General features: G+C 40.0%; 1 protein-coding gene across 2 annotated transcripts in view; it reads left to right on the top strand.

Annotated features, from left to right (window-relative positions):
• Nucleotides 1-12564, top strand: part of cntfr (ciliary neurotrophic factor receptor) — a 167008-nt gene extending 154444 nt beyond the window's left edge. The window contains exons 8-11 of one of the 2 annotated variants that reach the window (XM_088280522.1): nucleotides 5241-5309; nucleotides 5583-5703; nucleotides 10120-10246; nucleotides 11232-12564. In XM_088280522.1, the coding sequence (XP_088136648.1) occupies nucleotides 5241-5309; nucleotides 5583-5703; nucleotides 10120-10246; nucleotide 11232 (318 nt within the window). In that variant the 3' untranslated portion in view covers nucleotides 11233-12564. Of the gene's footprint in view, nucleotides 1-5240; nucleotides 5310-5582; nucleotides 5704-10119; nucleotides 10248-11231 lie in introns of those variants that run through there. The other variant, XM_088280523.1, reaches the window with a different exon arrangement.
• The last annotated feature ends 2989 nt before the right edge of the window (nucleotides 12565-15553 follow it).

Below are 15553 nucleotides of genomic sequence, written 5' to 3'. Positions count from 1 at the left end.
TTAGTTATTTTTCAAGGACAGCAACAGACTCCACCGTGCCATCGCATACAGTTGAGTTAACGTTTCCCTTTCAGTGCTGCACAATAACGATACTTTTGTTTTCGATACCGCTTGTCCTCGTTGAGATTGCATTTAAATTGGACCCTCCGGACGGATGTGACGAACAACCATTCACTCCTTGATTCGCGGAAAATCTACTCTTCAATGGACATTAGTGATGGACTAATGAAGGTTCGTGAAGCACTTGATCATTTTTAACTCCTCAAGTTGGCACTTTGTTCAAAGATGTAGTTGAGATGTAATAGAGTTGCATTCCACAAGCGTTTATCCTTAAACCAAGAGCACCGTCTAGAGGAGTAAAAAATATCACAAGTGCTTCATGAAGTTTCGTTTTCCCATCGCTACCCAACATGCATGTTTTTGGAATGTGTGAGGAAGTTTGAATACATGGAGAAACCCAAGACAAGAACTGGGAATTAATTCAAATAAATAAAAAACGAAATAATTTTACCGTGGAGCCTCATATTTTGGAAGGGTAGGGAATCACTTTTGTTGCCAGTGGCATGTTCTCAAAGAGGACATTTTGTTATTCTTGTTTGTACACGGGTCTCGGAACCAAGTAATAAATATTTTGTTATCTGCCCCTTCATCCGTGAACAAGCGGTTCTGCCCCACTGTTGTCTAACAGCGGAGCTACTGTACATCCTTAGCACCCCCACAACGAGTTTGCGGTGAGGTTGGACTAAATTCCACTCGGAAAGAAAAAAAAAGCAGTTGACAAAAGAGTCGCTGCGGAACACGAACCTTGCTAAGTCGAGCCCTTTTTTCAAAATTTGTCACCTCCCGCCCGTTGAAGGGCCGGACCGTTCCACCCCTGGGATGTACTGCCCAGCTCTCGTAATTTGTGGGAGGGGTCTTATTTATGTTTGTGTTTGATGGCTTGTGCCTCACCGCTACGCCAACTGATGTGTATTTTCATGCCTTGGTCATTAAATATTGCCTGACAAGTGACTCTCGACAAGCACTCACTTTAAGTGTCGAGGACTGGCGGGGCTGCGGTTAAATTCGCTTTTTTTGGGGGGGTGCACAGATTGGCATTAAATGGCAGGATTAACTTTTGAAATGCGGCACTTGATTGCTCCATGAATCTGTCAGCAGAGCGAGGGGTTGTCGTGTTTGTGTCTGGTATGCGTCCATGCGCCACAAAAATGTTTTCTAGTCTTTGGCGCTCTGTTATTTTTCACACTCTGGGCTTGGCTTCCGCAAGTGGAAGCAAGCAATTGGCCCCTGCGACCACTTGCGGCCAAGTGAGGCGGAAGATGACACAATCAAATTCTGGCAGTTACGCACTGCCAAGATCCAGCCCACTGGTTCTAAAGCTAACGAAAAACAGGTTCAGCATTAGTCCGGCTGTATCTTTGGCGGGGTTAGAATAATTCTTGCTCTTGGGGTGCTTTAATGAAAGCACACCTGGGGACTGTTTTAAATTGTGGAAAACAAATGCAACGTCTCCTCCAATTTCCGACTGGATACGATGTGTCTATGAAGGTGTAAAATTCAACACGGATCCAATTTTGTATTTTTTTTTTTTTTTTTGTCTTTTACTGAATTGTGCTTGTTATGACGCTTAAATGGTAGTTTGCTTCCATATTCAAAGACATACTTTATTTTTGTTCTCCCAAACTAACTAGGAAACAAACATGTGTGACTGAACTTCCCAATGTTTATTTTAGAAACCTTTCTCTGTAAATATCCACATACGCCGTCTGGTAGAAAATGCTAAGAGGCGCTGTGGTTACGCTGCTTGGGCGACGTGTAAACAGCACCGATAGCTAAACACACGCTCTGTGCTCATCGAGTGCGCACGTACTATACTGTAGACTAGTGTGCGTGTGGTGCATATCATGGAATACGGTCGCACACACGCAGATGTACACAGATGGGCGCATGCTCAAATTATGTTGTTAGTGCATTCCACTAAATAAATTAAGCTTGTAAATATAGCGCTCGGTTTGTCAGATAAAGTCTGGCCTTGTTCTTCCAAACAAAGCGTGGGCGGGAAAAAGACGCTGTTGAAGATCAAGGCCACGCTGAAAACAGAGGGGTCAACATCATCATGAGATAAGAGAAAGATTATTTGGAAAGGGAAAACTTCCAGAAAAAGTGTTCTGAGAGGCTGTGTTTGTTTAAAGATTCATCCCATGAGCTCATCGGAATGAAACAACAGCGGAATGTGATGGCCATATTGCTGTAAAAAAAAAATTGTTTATCCTGTTCGGTGTTTCTTCTTTTACTTTCCCACAATCAATATAACTTATAACGTGTAAAATTAAATTGAAAAAAATACATTTATATTTTCAGGAGAGGAATTAAAAATGAACAACTTAGACAATGAAGTTGCACAAGTGTGCACACCCGCTTGTAACTTTTCACTTACGTGGCTCTGTTCAGAATTATTTTAAATTGTAGTCACCACAAATCTACCACCAATTCAAGTGCCTCTGATTCAAGCCAAATAAAGTTCACCTGTTCTCGTAGAATTTCCCGACATTTAGTGATACTTTACAGCACAGACCTTCCACGGCATCTGAGGCATCATTGTTCAACTGTATCAATCTTAAGTAGAAGCTAAATAATTTCCACTAAATATACCACTGAACATAGTGAAGAAAATGAACATAAATAGAGGAAAAGTGGCACTAAAAGATGAGATTGACGAAAAAAATTATCAGGGTGGCTGACAGCAATAATGAAGGAGCTACAGGAACTGCTGGCAAGTACTGGCATAATACATGAAACAGCAGTCTACCGTCTTAGTCATTCAGAATGTCTGGGCTAAAAGGTAGGGTGGCAAGACGAAATCCATCTCCCAAAGAAAAAAAAATTAAAATTAATGATAAATAAAAAAAGTTATAAATTAAAATTATTATTATTATTATTATTGTGAATACATGCATTGCTAGAGAAAAAAAACTTGCAGATGTGGAATTAGTGCTAAAAAAAAAATTCTACAAATAAAATAAACTAAAAAATGTGTTGACCAGGGTTAGATGTTGTGTATTCATATTATGTTATCCAGAAAGCACATGAAGGTAGTCCAATCAATGATGTGAGGATTGCACGTCTCTTTCGTTCTGATCCACTTGAGCGGCTGCCTGTGCGTATGTTTCTCGTCTCGGTTGGAAACTGTAGAAGGCGTGTCACTAAATCATTTAATTTGGCTTCAGGAGAGGGAAAGTCAGCACCTTTTCGAGTACGATTTTTTTCCTCGAACGTGTCAAGACGTGAGCCAAAGGCAAATAAACAAACACACAAATGCAGCACTAACGGTAAATTACAACATTGCATCAAATCAAAGCCGCGTGCACTTCCAAGTGACGCACATATTCGTTTCAATCTGCTACCCCTCTGAATGTTAAAAGTGTGCGCGAAGAGCTTTCCAGCGCTGGCGTATGTTATTCTGGAACGTGTTATTGTGTTGTCAAATGTGTCATCCACGCCAAAGCTTTCTGCTTTAATTGTGATCTAGGCTGTCGAGGTGTTGCAATCACGCCAAACTGTGCCGCAGGGGGCATCAGAGTTCAATCATTCCAATAGCCAAATATAAAAACACCGCAGCAACAAAATCAACCGGCTTGATTCATACACACAATAATGACAAAAGGCTTGTTGTAAATAAATAACCACTCAATAAAAATGGTATCCCGCACGGCTGAGCTAATATAACCACCATAAAACATTAAAGGTAGAATTGCAACGCTGAGCTCATAATTTATGGCTGGCACTATAGGTAGAAGGAAAGAGCTGTCAGTGTGACTTCCAGTGGACTCGGATGCTCATAAATCCCCGTTTGCCAAATACATTTCAGAGTTCATGATGTAGCAATATTTCTTCTCTGGTGTGGCGTCCCAAAAAAAAAAAAAGAAAAAATACATCCGGCTTCCTACTAATAGGACTTTAAAAGCAACAATATGGGAAATGTGTGCTTCAAAAGATCAGCTTTAAAATCATTACCAGCATCTGGTTTATAATAAGTCCGATCAGCTCAGTTGTTGCCACGGAAACCACAAATCCTCGACTTGAGTCTAATACTTGGGATGCGCTTAGTTTGAATAAGCACCTAGAGTAAATGACTAGCACATATTATCTCATGTAAATCTGTCCAATGCTCCTTCAAACTTCAAACCAACCACTTTTTTTATCACTTATGTTCAGAGAACCCTTTCTCAGCTGACGAGGCGTTACAGATGAATGGAAGACCAAACTACGGCCCGGGGGCCACATGTGGCACGTTAAACGTTTTAATCCGGCCCGCCAAACTTGAAAAAAATTAAATGAATAAACCTTGTTAATGTTTTTTTTTTTTTAAATACTCTGGTGTGTCAAACACAGATATTTTGTTGCAATGCTTTTGTTCAATTTCATTTAAAATTAAATGTATTTATTTTCACCGATGAGGTGAGGTTTCCAAAATAATCCATCTATCTGCATTTGTCCGTCCAGTAGACCCATTTTGACAGCAATTATACCCAAAATGCCATTTTTTTTCACTATGGAATTTGATGACAAGGCCTAATGTGACCCAAAATACACAAAAATGCAAATATCTATAACCGCAAATCCGTACTGGAGTCGCGATCGGCTGGACGCTGGAGGCTATCCTGACTTCCACCTAGAGGCGTAGTACACTGTTCAAAAATAAAAAAGATTGTATTTTTTTTGGGGGGGGGGGGCTGAAACAGTCATGTAAGTTGGAACACCTTTAAAATATACATGACTGACATTTATGGAAACGGTGTTCACCCAGCAAAGCAAGCGAAGCGTTTTCTCCAAATCACATTGCTGAGTTGTTTTTGCTTAAGTTGGAGGACAACTTTCATGCTAGCCAATTTTCATTGCAGCAAAACTGCAAATATTTTCTTGAATTTTAAATTTTATCAAAGTTTGTTGCCTTGAAATTTTTAGGTCACCCAACTTTTTTTTTTTTCAGTGTGGGGGCGCTTAAAAAAAAATATCCATTCACATTTACACACATAATTATGGACAGTTTGGAAGTTTGAATGAACCTAAAATAGTCAAGATGATTTGGAATTTGGGAGGAAACAAGAGTTGTCATTGACGGGTGACAAACATAAGTGAACTTGTGCAAAAGTCAGAGACCAAAATAAAGACGCACACACTTGTATCATCCTCAGGTCTATAATCTTTTTTGTGTTTGCTTTCTTTTGCCGTTGTTTCAGGTGGAACTGTCTGAGAGCACTTCTCACACCATCACCGATGCCTACGCTGGAAAGGAATACATCATCCAGGTACTTTCACATCTACATCATGTGGACACCTGACCATTACAAACTGGAAAAAAAATGTTGTGTTATGAATAAAATCATCTGGATCCAGCTCAGCTCATTTCATTCCGTGCTTCCACTTGACATAATAAACCAAAAAACTTTTAATTTCAGTGCACCTGCAAAAAGGAAGCAGGAACACAACAAATCCTTCATTTTTTTTATTTTGATATCTTTCAAATGATCCAAATATTTTTTTTTTTTTATATATAAACATGTTTTGTTTGTGTTCGACAGGTCGCCGCCAAAGACACAGAGATCGGAACATGGAGTGACTGGAGCGTCGCCGTGCATGCTACACCTTGGATCGAAGAACCGGTGCAGACCACCTCCACGACTGATGTGGAATATCTCACGCGTAGGTCTCAGTCGCGTGCACATTACATGATGACGTCACTGCATTGGTTTTATTTATTTATTTATTTTTTTTTAAGTTCAGCGTCTTCTCGCCTCCTCATCAAAGATATTATCCATGCACAAGAAGACCTTAAATCATGGGCTGATCAATACTATTGATGCATTCCAGTGCTTTAGTGCATTATCCACATTGCACCTCAGCTTCAAAGGAGTTTAAGCCTTGTTTATTCGTAAATGGGCATGCAGAGATAGTCCAGGGTAAAAAAAAAAAAAAAAGTGGTAAACAGCCAGTGTTGAGTTTACAACCGCCAGCTTTGCTGGTTTCGTTTTGTATTTTGCAGGAACTGCGTAGTCTGGCCACCATAAATTAGCAAGGTCATCATTGCCTCTGAAATAATCGCACTAAAATGGTCCCATTCAATCTATTACAAGATTTCCTATTCACAGTCAGCTTTTATCATCCCTTTTGAAAAGCAGTGCTGGGCTTCGAAAAATGCTCCATTTTTTAACATAATTATTATTTTATTTTGATTCTCCTTGTCGTAACTAGGAAAGAAAAATTGAAATAGTTTGCTTCATTTGGCAGCCTATCTCAGCTCTCCTCTGCGCCCCTCGCTGACGATGGGTTTCATGGCGTAACAGTGCCTCCTCCTGGCCATTCGCTGCATTACACTCTATCAGTTCGTTATATGCTCAAAACACAAAACACACGCGACCCTGCAGAAAGAGAAAAAGTGGCCTTTTGGAGCACTCCAGACATGCAAGCCACACACACGTGCGCATACCCACACGGAACATGAGGTACATTGTGTGAACACTAGTGAGAAAAGGCGGTCATGAGGTTTCTCCACCCCAGCTGATGCTTCTCCCACCCTCATGTGCCGGCTTGCACTTTTTTCTGTTTTTTACATGTCAGTGTATTGATCACTGTTTCGCTCGTTATTCCGAACTCTGCGATGTTGTCAGGCGTCTTTACAACTGAAACATTTTAGATAAGATATTAAATCTGTGCAGCCGCTGTCAGCAAAAAAAAAAAAAAAAAAAAAAGCAAGTTTTGTGGTTCTCACCCAATGCTCAATAAAAAGAGACCATAGAAACTTCTGGAAATATTTTTGTCCACCATAAAAGTCTATATTTTTGAAATGTGCATATATGATGTTAAAGGTTATAAAGGGTAAAACAACCATCCGTTCTTTGTACAGCTTATAACCCACTATGCCCTTTTTTTTCTTTTCCTTCTTTTTCACGTATTTATGCTTTAAATAGTGTGTCACCGATCCCTCATGGAGATGAAGTGACGTTGGCGGCGTGCTCCGCTTCTCATTTCACATCAAAAAGGATTGCGCACTGACAGACGGATGAAATCTCATCCTCGGTGATACGACCGTCGCTCAGCTGCCCCCGTGCTATTGACGCAAAAAGCAGTTTGGTCTCACCCTGTCAGCGAGACAGAAAGTGCGCAGCGTCTGATAGATCCTATTTCATATCAGATGCTTTGTGCCTGCTGCAATGTGTAAATGCAACAAGATGCCAGAAGGGAAGCCCAATATTCAATGTGGCGACAGGTTCCGAAAAACACGTTTTAAACTTAAAAAAGGTGTGTGATGTATGGGTTCGATTTCACATCGCTTACAATCACATGCTCTCATCTTGTTTTCGAAACAAGAATGTTTTTAGCCATCTACCAGAAGGCATGTAAAGCTTTATCAATAGCCGTGTCGTCTCTAAATCTCAAGACTCCTCCATCTAAATAATGCATTGCGAAGCGCATATCAGGTTTCTATGATGAAACGTCACGACGCTCATGAGACGATCCAAAATGATTTTGTACAATCACAACAGTGCCGTTAGGCTTTGGATGTACTGTATAATTGCCACAAAATATTTTTGTTTTAGTTGACAGGCACCTCTACACTCGGCGTAAAAACAGCCGTATGTACATTTTCGCACCGGGGGAATGATCTCGTTCAACGTGTTTGTGAATTTGGTAGATGCGCTACGCCTCACTGGGGTTCCTTCCGTGCTCCCTGGCGCATCTACGAATTTGGTTACCAAAAGTGGATTACAGTTTAGACTCTGTAAAAGCAGGTCCAAACTCATGGCGCGGGTGGTGTAACACAATTCTGACCCAGGCAAACTAATTTACTTTGCAAACATGCGTGGTGGATGTCATGGAATTTCATCCATAAATATGAGCCCAGCATTGGACAATCCTTCTGAATCATTATAGAAATAATTTCATTGAACAAATAATCATGTTTAATACCTCAATCCATCCATTTTCTGTTCCGCTTCTCCTCACAAGGGTCGCGGATTTTCGGTTTTCGAGCAGTCGGCGGGGTACACCCTGAACTGGTTGCCAGCAATATTTAAAAATGTAAAATATAAAATATTTCAGTAGCACTCCCGTCACTATCTGGCGGGGTTTGCACACACTAACGCAGTCTCCAATCGCAAGTCCGACAACATATTGCGCTTCTTTTGTCCTAAATGTTTCAAATTAAGTCCCGGTTCTTTTAGAAGTTAAAATCTCAGTATTATCCCTGATTGACACGTGTTGACCCAGCTACACGTGTCGACGTCACCTTAATTGCCCAACTGTGCCAGAGATTAATATTATTTAAGCTTTATCACGGCTCGCTAAGAGACTACGGATAATTGACGATCCCCCGCAATGATTTTGTATCTTATTGTCACTCTAAATACGAAGGATTACAGTCTTTGTGATTTGGGTCGCCTTTGTGCATGCTTCATAAATCCATCCACTTTCCCACTATAAAATCTAATTTCCTCCTCATCATTCTGCCGGTGCATTGCCAGATCTGCCCGCTGCCAGTCTTTTTCTGGCTTGTTGCATCGACGTCAAGCCCATAACAACAACTGGTCGTCATCTCATTATCCTCACATCTTTATTATTTGTCTCACCACTCCGAAATCAAACTGCTTTGCGGGAATGTTTATTCCAGTGTTCTAAGCAGCCCTGCTTTGCACGTTCTCACTCTCTTTCACGTTCCCCATTTCACACCTGGCTGCTTCCTCTCCTGCCTCCTCATTGCTCTGCGACGCTCATTAATAGGAGGAGAGGGAAATTATATTCGCTTTTCCACTCCACCCCAAAATTATTTTGGTGATGCTTTGTCGGCTATGTCGACTGCAACATGCCGCTGTTCTCATACAGTATGCTATTGCGTCGAGATTTTATCATATTAGCGGATAGTGCCAAACTCCAAAAATATTTTGGCTTTACAACCGTTCACAAAGACCTCTCTTGGTTGTTTGGCTAGAAAACAAATGAGAATTTATATATATTTTTTCCACAGATGCAGATTATGATGGACTGACTCTTCCTCTTAGCATAGGCAATATTTAGAGGAGGACATTTGACTTAATTTCAGTCCCGAGTGTAGTGCCCTTTGCGCTAAGTCAGTCATTCTCAAACTTTTGACGCTAATTACCACTGAAAACAAATACTTGACGACCAACATTAGAATGCAGTAGCATACGGGGCATATGTGTTAGTCAAAAACAAGCCTCTGTAACATTCAACAGCTTAAACATGAACACTGTGCTGTACAGTGTCAATCAGTGGTCCCCAATTTTTTTCTTCGTAGGAGGTGTGCATGTGCACCAGTCGATGTTAAAAATGAATGGAACGGTCATTTTTCCATAATAAAATAGTTTTCAGCCTCAAATAATAAATAAACCAAAAGTACTGCAATTTTTTTTTTTCTCTCATCTGTGCGGCCCGCTCCAAAGTGGTCTGCGGACCGGTACTGGGCCGCGGCCCGCTGGTTGGGGACCAATAGTCTAAACCATAAAATAGTAGTAGTTTGTGTGCGCCTTTTGCCGACACTACAAGAACTTTTACGATCACCGATCAGCGTTTAACACCGAAATGACAGAGGAGAAGCAGAGAGAGCAAAAATGTGGGACTTTGCATGTTAGCTCGCTGGTGAAAGAAAGAAGACTGATGACGCACTGACACAAAGTTTAGAGCTTTTCTCCATCCTAATCTAGATCCAATATATGTAGTATCGGATAATGTGAGCATTCATGAAATGAATCATTTCTCCATTCCACGTTTTGCAGACTGCGTAAAGTACTTCCTTGACCTCAACAAGAGGTTCGACTGAAGGAGTTTGATTTTTCGTGTCCAGTTCACTTCATATCTGCCTCAACAAGTCTCATATTGATTGCTCTTGCAGATTAGAATTGATTTTGCGCTGCAATGCATTTTTCCTTTCTGTTCGCGTCTTCCTGCTAGCATAGACTTTCTCTTTGTCTGCGTTCATTTTTCAAAATAGTGCTTTACATGTCAATTCCCTTGGGAATAAAAGAGGACCTAACATGCGGATTTATTGCAATACGTGAGTAAATAGATCAAATGGTGTGTGTTGGTGTGTGTGTTTCCCCGCAGAGACTAAGACTTCGCCCATACCTTCGTCCAACGCGCCGCATAAGGCTGAACCGCCAGTGGGCAGAGCTGCCAAACTTATCAGCTTCTTCTCACCTCTTCTCTTCGTGATGCTGCTACTTATTATGTAGTGAGTACACACACACGCGCACGCGCACGTACACTCAAGGACCACTTGCATTGACTCAATATTTGAATTGATTATGGACTCAGCCCCTCAGTCACATATCAGCCGGGCGATGCATGTCCTCCGACGGCGAGAAGACATTTAGAGGGATTGGACGAGTTTGTATTTACAACACAGCTGAAGAGTGAATTAATTTATTTTCGGGCAAAACAACCCTGAAAGCAACGAAAGTCAAATCTGATCTAAAACTGCGCCGTTCGATTTATTTCTCCACTTTTAAATAACAAATTGAGCTTTCGTGGCGTAAGTTCGCGCATGCTGAGCGATGAAGACAAACTCACGGACTTCCGAAAAGCACTTGGAAATGTTTTGTTTGTACTCGGTGTCGACTAAAGTGGCACAAACAGAATGCAGCTTCTACTGTTTGACATTTTAGCCCAAAGGTGTTCGGAAGCGATTCCTCAACTACAACTACGCTCATTGAGGTGAAAGGTCAAGCCAAGTTTATAATGCTGTCATTTATGTGGGGGGGGGGGGAGTGTCACCCCAGCCCCTCCTCTAACTCCGCCCGTGGTCTTGCCAAGAGATGCCCTTTTGATGATCAAGATAGCAGCACATGAAGTCAAACCGGAATACCTCATCACATTATATTACAAATATAATATATAATATAATATAATATAATATAAGATGATGACGGACATTGCAAGCAGACTAAAATGTTTCCTTGTTTTCAAAATTTGTCAAGATCCTCAACAGGCATCAATTTTTTGATTCTTTTATAAACTCTAAAAGAAGTCATGCAAACATTTCAAGTGTTGTACGGTACATTGCAACAACTGAAATCCAACGGGTTGTTTATTCTCATTGCCAATTAGAGATGGCACCGTTTTTTTTTTTTGTTTTGTTTTGTTTTTTTATTATATGCACAGATTGCTTTATTACGACCATAACTGTTCATTGTTTAACTTTTTGCCTTTGTGTCTAGATGTACATATCTTAAAGCGGAACAAACAAGAGGAGGAGGAGGAGGAGGAGGAGGAAGAAGAGGCTGGATCTTTGTTTTCTCTTTTGCACAAGTCCCAAGGATACAGTGCATTGATCATTTCTGTCTATCACACACTTACTTGCCAAGATGACTTGGACAATGCCCCCATGCCGCAGTTTCAATTAATGGTGACACACAGGTTCTTCAGAGGAGCTGTTTTGGCCGTGGCGTCATCCTCATCGTCTTCATCAGCAGCAAACAATAGAAGCATCGCTGCAAAAACACTCGTCGTCTTGCAGCATCTGCTGGCTTGAATTTGAATTGTTTGGCAGGCGACAGTATTGACTCTCTTCTCTGCTTCTTTTTTTTTTTTTTTTTTTTAACCGTTTCACCCAATATCAGTTTGCGCGCGTGTGAAAATACAGCGGAATTCACACGCAAAAGCGCACACAAAAAGTCGAGCACGTGCGCATGTGTTTGTGCCCAGCCGCTGTCCCAGTGCCCCATACAGCTAAACCGTCATGCCAAAGACTCAACTCCCTCCGCCCCGTCGTCAAATAGTCCCCAAGACGAGCAGATTTGATCTATTTGAAAAGCAGAATGAATGGTGGGGATCCAGCCGAGGCCACGAAAATGATCAATCGCTGTTGAAAATTCAACCGATGATTTGGTTGGGATGTGAGGATTGACGCTTGCAAGAGTTCCGTCGCAAAAGTCGGCTTCGTTGAGACAGTTAGCTTGCATCTGTCAAGTAGGATGATGATTGTAAAACAAACAAAAAAAAACAAAACAAAAAAACAAATGTATCGATATATGTAATAAAGTCTAAAGCTGCCCAACTCTTTTTTTTTTTTTTTTTTAACTTTTCACAACGATATGGCTGTTTTGTGGGAGGCATTGAGGGCTGTAAAATAACACAAATCACTTTGCTTTCTGACGCCTTCCCATACATAGAAAATGTCTTCTTGCAGTTTTCAGTAGCCAAGGTCAACTCTTGCTATTATGTTATTCCGATGAATACTGATGTGTTTTATAGTTTTGTTTTTTTATATGTCTTTTATGGAGAAACGGCTACAAAAACACACATATAGGCTTTTAGTTGTTTTGTTTTGAAATCCGACGTTCATAACGGCTTATTTCTCTGATCCTATTTTGTAAACTATGATATGTAACTTTAACATTGAAGAAAAGTTTATTATTTAATAATAATAATAAAAAAAATATTAATGTATGTATTAGCAGTAGAATGTCGTTACCTGTACCTGGGGTCTTTTTTATAGCTGTATATACAATGACAGGTTTCAACCATTAAATGTGACCATTTCACAATGAACGACGGCGCTGCCTCTCATTTGAACACCTCGTAGACTATTTGCCTCCGTTAAGTACACATTCTAAAACGGCAATCAAGACTGACTCATTGCATTGGTTTTCTCAACGAGAGGAAGAGGTTCAAGTGCACATTTAGGTGAGTTCAGATATATTATAGTCATACTTTTGAAATTTATGTACAATGATATTTTTCCTAAAGAACCCTTCAAAATTATTGTATTTATTCTTATTTTATTATATATATATATATTATTTATTTATTTTTTTTTTTTTTTTAGAAATCCTGCCTTGATATAATAACGGCTTTTCTGACGACTCTAAATTTCCCGTAGATGTGAATGTGATTGTGAATGACCGTTTTTCTTGTGACCTGTTTTTTCTGGCCGCCGGTTGCGTGCGTAACTTGCCTCTCGTGCCAAGTTAGCTGAGGACAAAGGGTAGAGAAAACGATGGATGGTAGAAAAGATCATTGGTCTCTCTTAACCTCTGATGCTCCGTGTGCATGTCTGTCGCTTTAAAAGTACCTCGTTCTTCTCTCTTCGTTATTCTGACAAGTTCTGGCAGGCCAATACGGCGACTGTGGACAAATCAATACACCATCTAACAGCTGTCAGCTGGTGTTCTCAATGTGTGCCGGTGCATGTGTGTGTGATTCATCTTTGTGTCTTTTATTTTCTTCATTATTCCTCCCTGCTCTCCTTGTATCCAAAATTTTACAAAATGTGTTGAGAGCACAGCACTGCCATCATTGATTCCTCACTTGTTAGCCGTTTGTCGGCAACACACACACACACGCACACGCACGCACGCACATCCATCTCGTTACAAATTCAGAAAGAACCAAGCACAGATTGAACTCCTCACCTGGCATTCGGACACCACTTTAATTAAATGGCAATTGAAATGGTCAGCCACGCTCTTTGTCCGAGGCCAAGATGTGATCCACATTAACCTCTGATATCTCCTGCGTCGAGTTGTGTTGTGTTGTGTTTTGTCGCGTTGTGTCGTGTCGAGGAGTTGTGCGTGCGTGGGCATGGAGAAGCCATCAAAAAGCCTGACAGCCTCGCTCTGCTCTAATGACTACTTTGACCTTCCGTTGATAAATAGATGAATGACACAATCTATCCTTCTGTCTCAGACATGCAGCAGCCTTTTGTTCTCGACAATGACTTCTTGCGCTCATCCATTACGGATGTTGCACGTTTGTATAAATTTGGAACATGCTACTCCAAGAAGTGCCTTTTCTAATCAAAATATGCCCCCCTTACTCAAGAAACCACAATCAGTATGAGGCGGTCGTTTCAATGCATCAGTCCACAAGAGGGAAGGCGATAAAATATCAACTTGTACTGTCCATGGTGCTGAAGCTCCTACAGAGTGTTACGTGAAATCAATTCCAGCCACCGAAATTGGACATATCTATTTTTTTTTTTTTTTTTTTGCGTTTTTCCTCATTGGGGTCTATTATCCCAGCTGAAAATTTTTTTTTTTTTTTTTTTTTTTTTGTAGAATAATATAAATTGCTGCAAATTAATCTGGAACAAAAATATTGGTTTAAGCGTTTTTTTTTTATCTGGAATGTAAAAACTGGTTAATATCGGAACTATTAGATTATTAATTCAATTAAACATTCAATTAACTTTATGAAATGCTGATGGGACAGTGAACTGTCACGTTTAGTTTTTTACTTGAATTTAAAATTAAAACAAAAGTAAAAGTTTAACATTGCACTTATATTAATTGTTTATATTTTTATTTAAATGAAGTCATTCTCATGATACCTGGGAGCTCTGCATTTTTTGTTCGAATTTTGAAACAAAGCTGTTGAGTCTTCCCTATGTGTCTAAAATTAAAAGAAAAGCATTAAACATAAAAAAAATCTGTACATTTATTTTAACGAACGTGTTTCATAGCAGTTTTTTTTTTCGTTTTTAATTTTGACACCACTATTTCCCCTTTTACTGCAAATGAACACGTTATTGGCCTCCCCGACAACTAACAACACCAGGTAACATAATCTTTGTTGCGGTAGGTATAACACTTGCTTATTGAGTATGGAATCTGATTCCATTTTTTTTTTTTTTCTTAGCCAAATGACTACAAAAACGTGTATGCGTATGAACCTATTGGGGGTGCACACACCTCTCACTGCCTCAATTGTTACTGCACAAATAAGTTGCTATGTAGTTGTAGATGAGTCCAATCAGAATCAGCTCTTCTGACCTCACCTACTATGGGGAATTTTTCTTATCTGGAGGTTAAAAAACTTGACTTGCGAAAAAAAATACAAAAACAGACTGGAATTTGTGGAATCGGTATGCTAATTTTAATTTTAATCAGCATAAAAATGTAACAACTATTTTTGTTCCCCATTGTAATCTATATTGTTCCTGAGAAAATTATATTGCTTTATTACTATTATAGAATGTGACAAGAAGCCAAAGTAAATGGAGAGAATTCAAGACGACCGCAACAAAATATAGTTAGCTGTCACGCAGAATTCAATTCAAGAAGTGTTTGTGCACTGCATTATAGAGAACCCCAGTTATATTCTCTCTCTACCTTTGCTCTGTATTTACTCTTGAGGGAAAGAAAAAGTCTCTTCAGAGTGCACCATATAAATATTTCTTTTTTTTTTTGTACTTTTATTTTTCTTTGCTTTTTTTCCCCAGACCCATTTTGCACTGGGCCTCTCGGGGAGCCTAAGCATCACAATGAAAATGGTCTCTCTCCTCTTTTGATCAGGTCTGGACAGAAACCTTGGGTGAGATAAACCCCGATTGGGAATCATTATAAGAGAGTGCCACAGCGTCTGTTTTGTTCACATGAAAAGAAGTTCAGGTGAGAATTTGTTGGCTTACTGTGTATTCAACACGGGCACAACGGTGGCCTACTGGTTAGATAGATTCAAACTAGCCTACAACCGTAGTGAGGACGGTTGATTTAAAAAAATGCATGGATGGTGAAAGTGGACTGCATAAATGTATTCC

Source organism: Idiotropiscis lumnitzeri, chromosome 18 (genome assembly GCF_059441095.1).
Source record: "Idiotropiscis lumnitzeri isolate Australia: NSW breed Sydney's pygmy pipehorse chromosome 18, RoL_Ilum_1.0, whole genome shotgun sequence".
Lineage (NCBI taxonomy): Eukaryota > Metazoa > Chordata > Actinopteri > Syngnathiformes > Syngnathidae > Idiotropiscis > Idiotropiscis lumnitzeri.
The sequence above is the reverse complement of the archived record's forward strand: the minus strand, read 5'-3'. Positions and strand labels throughout refer to the sequence as shown.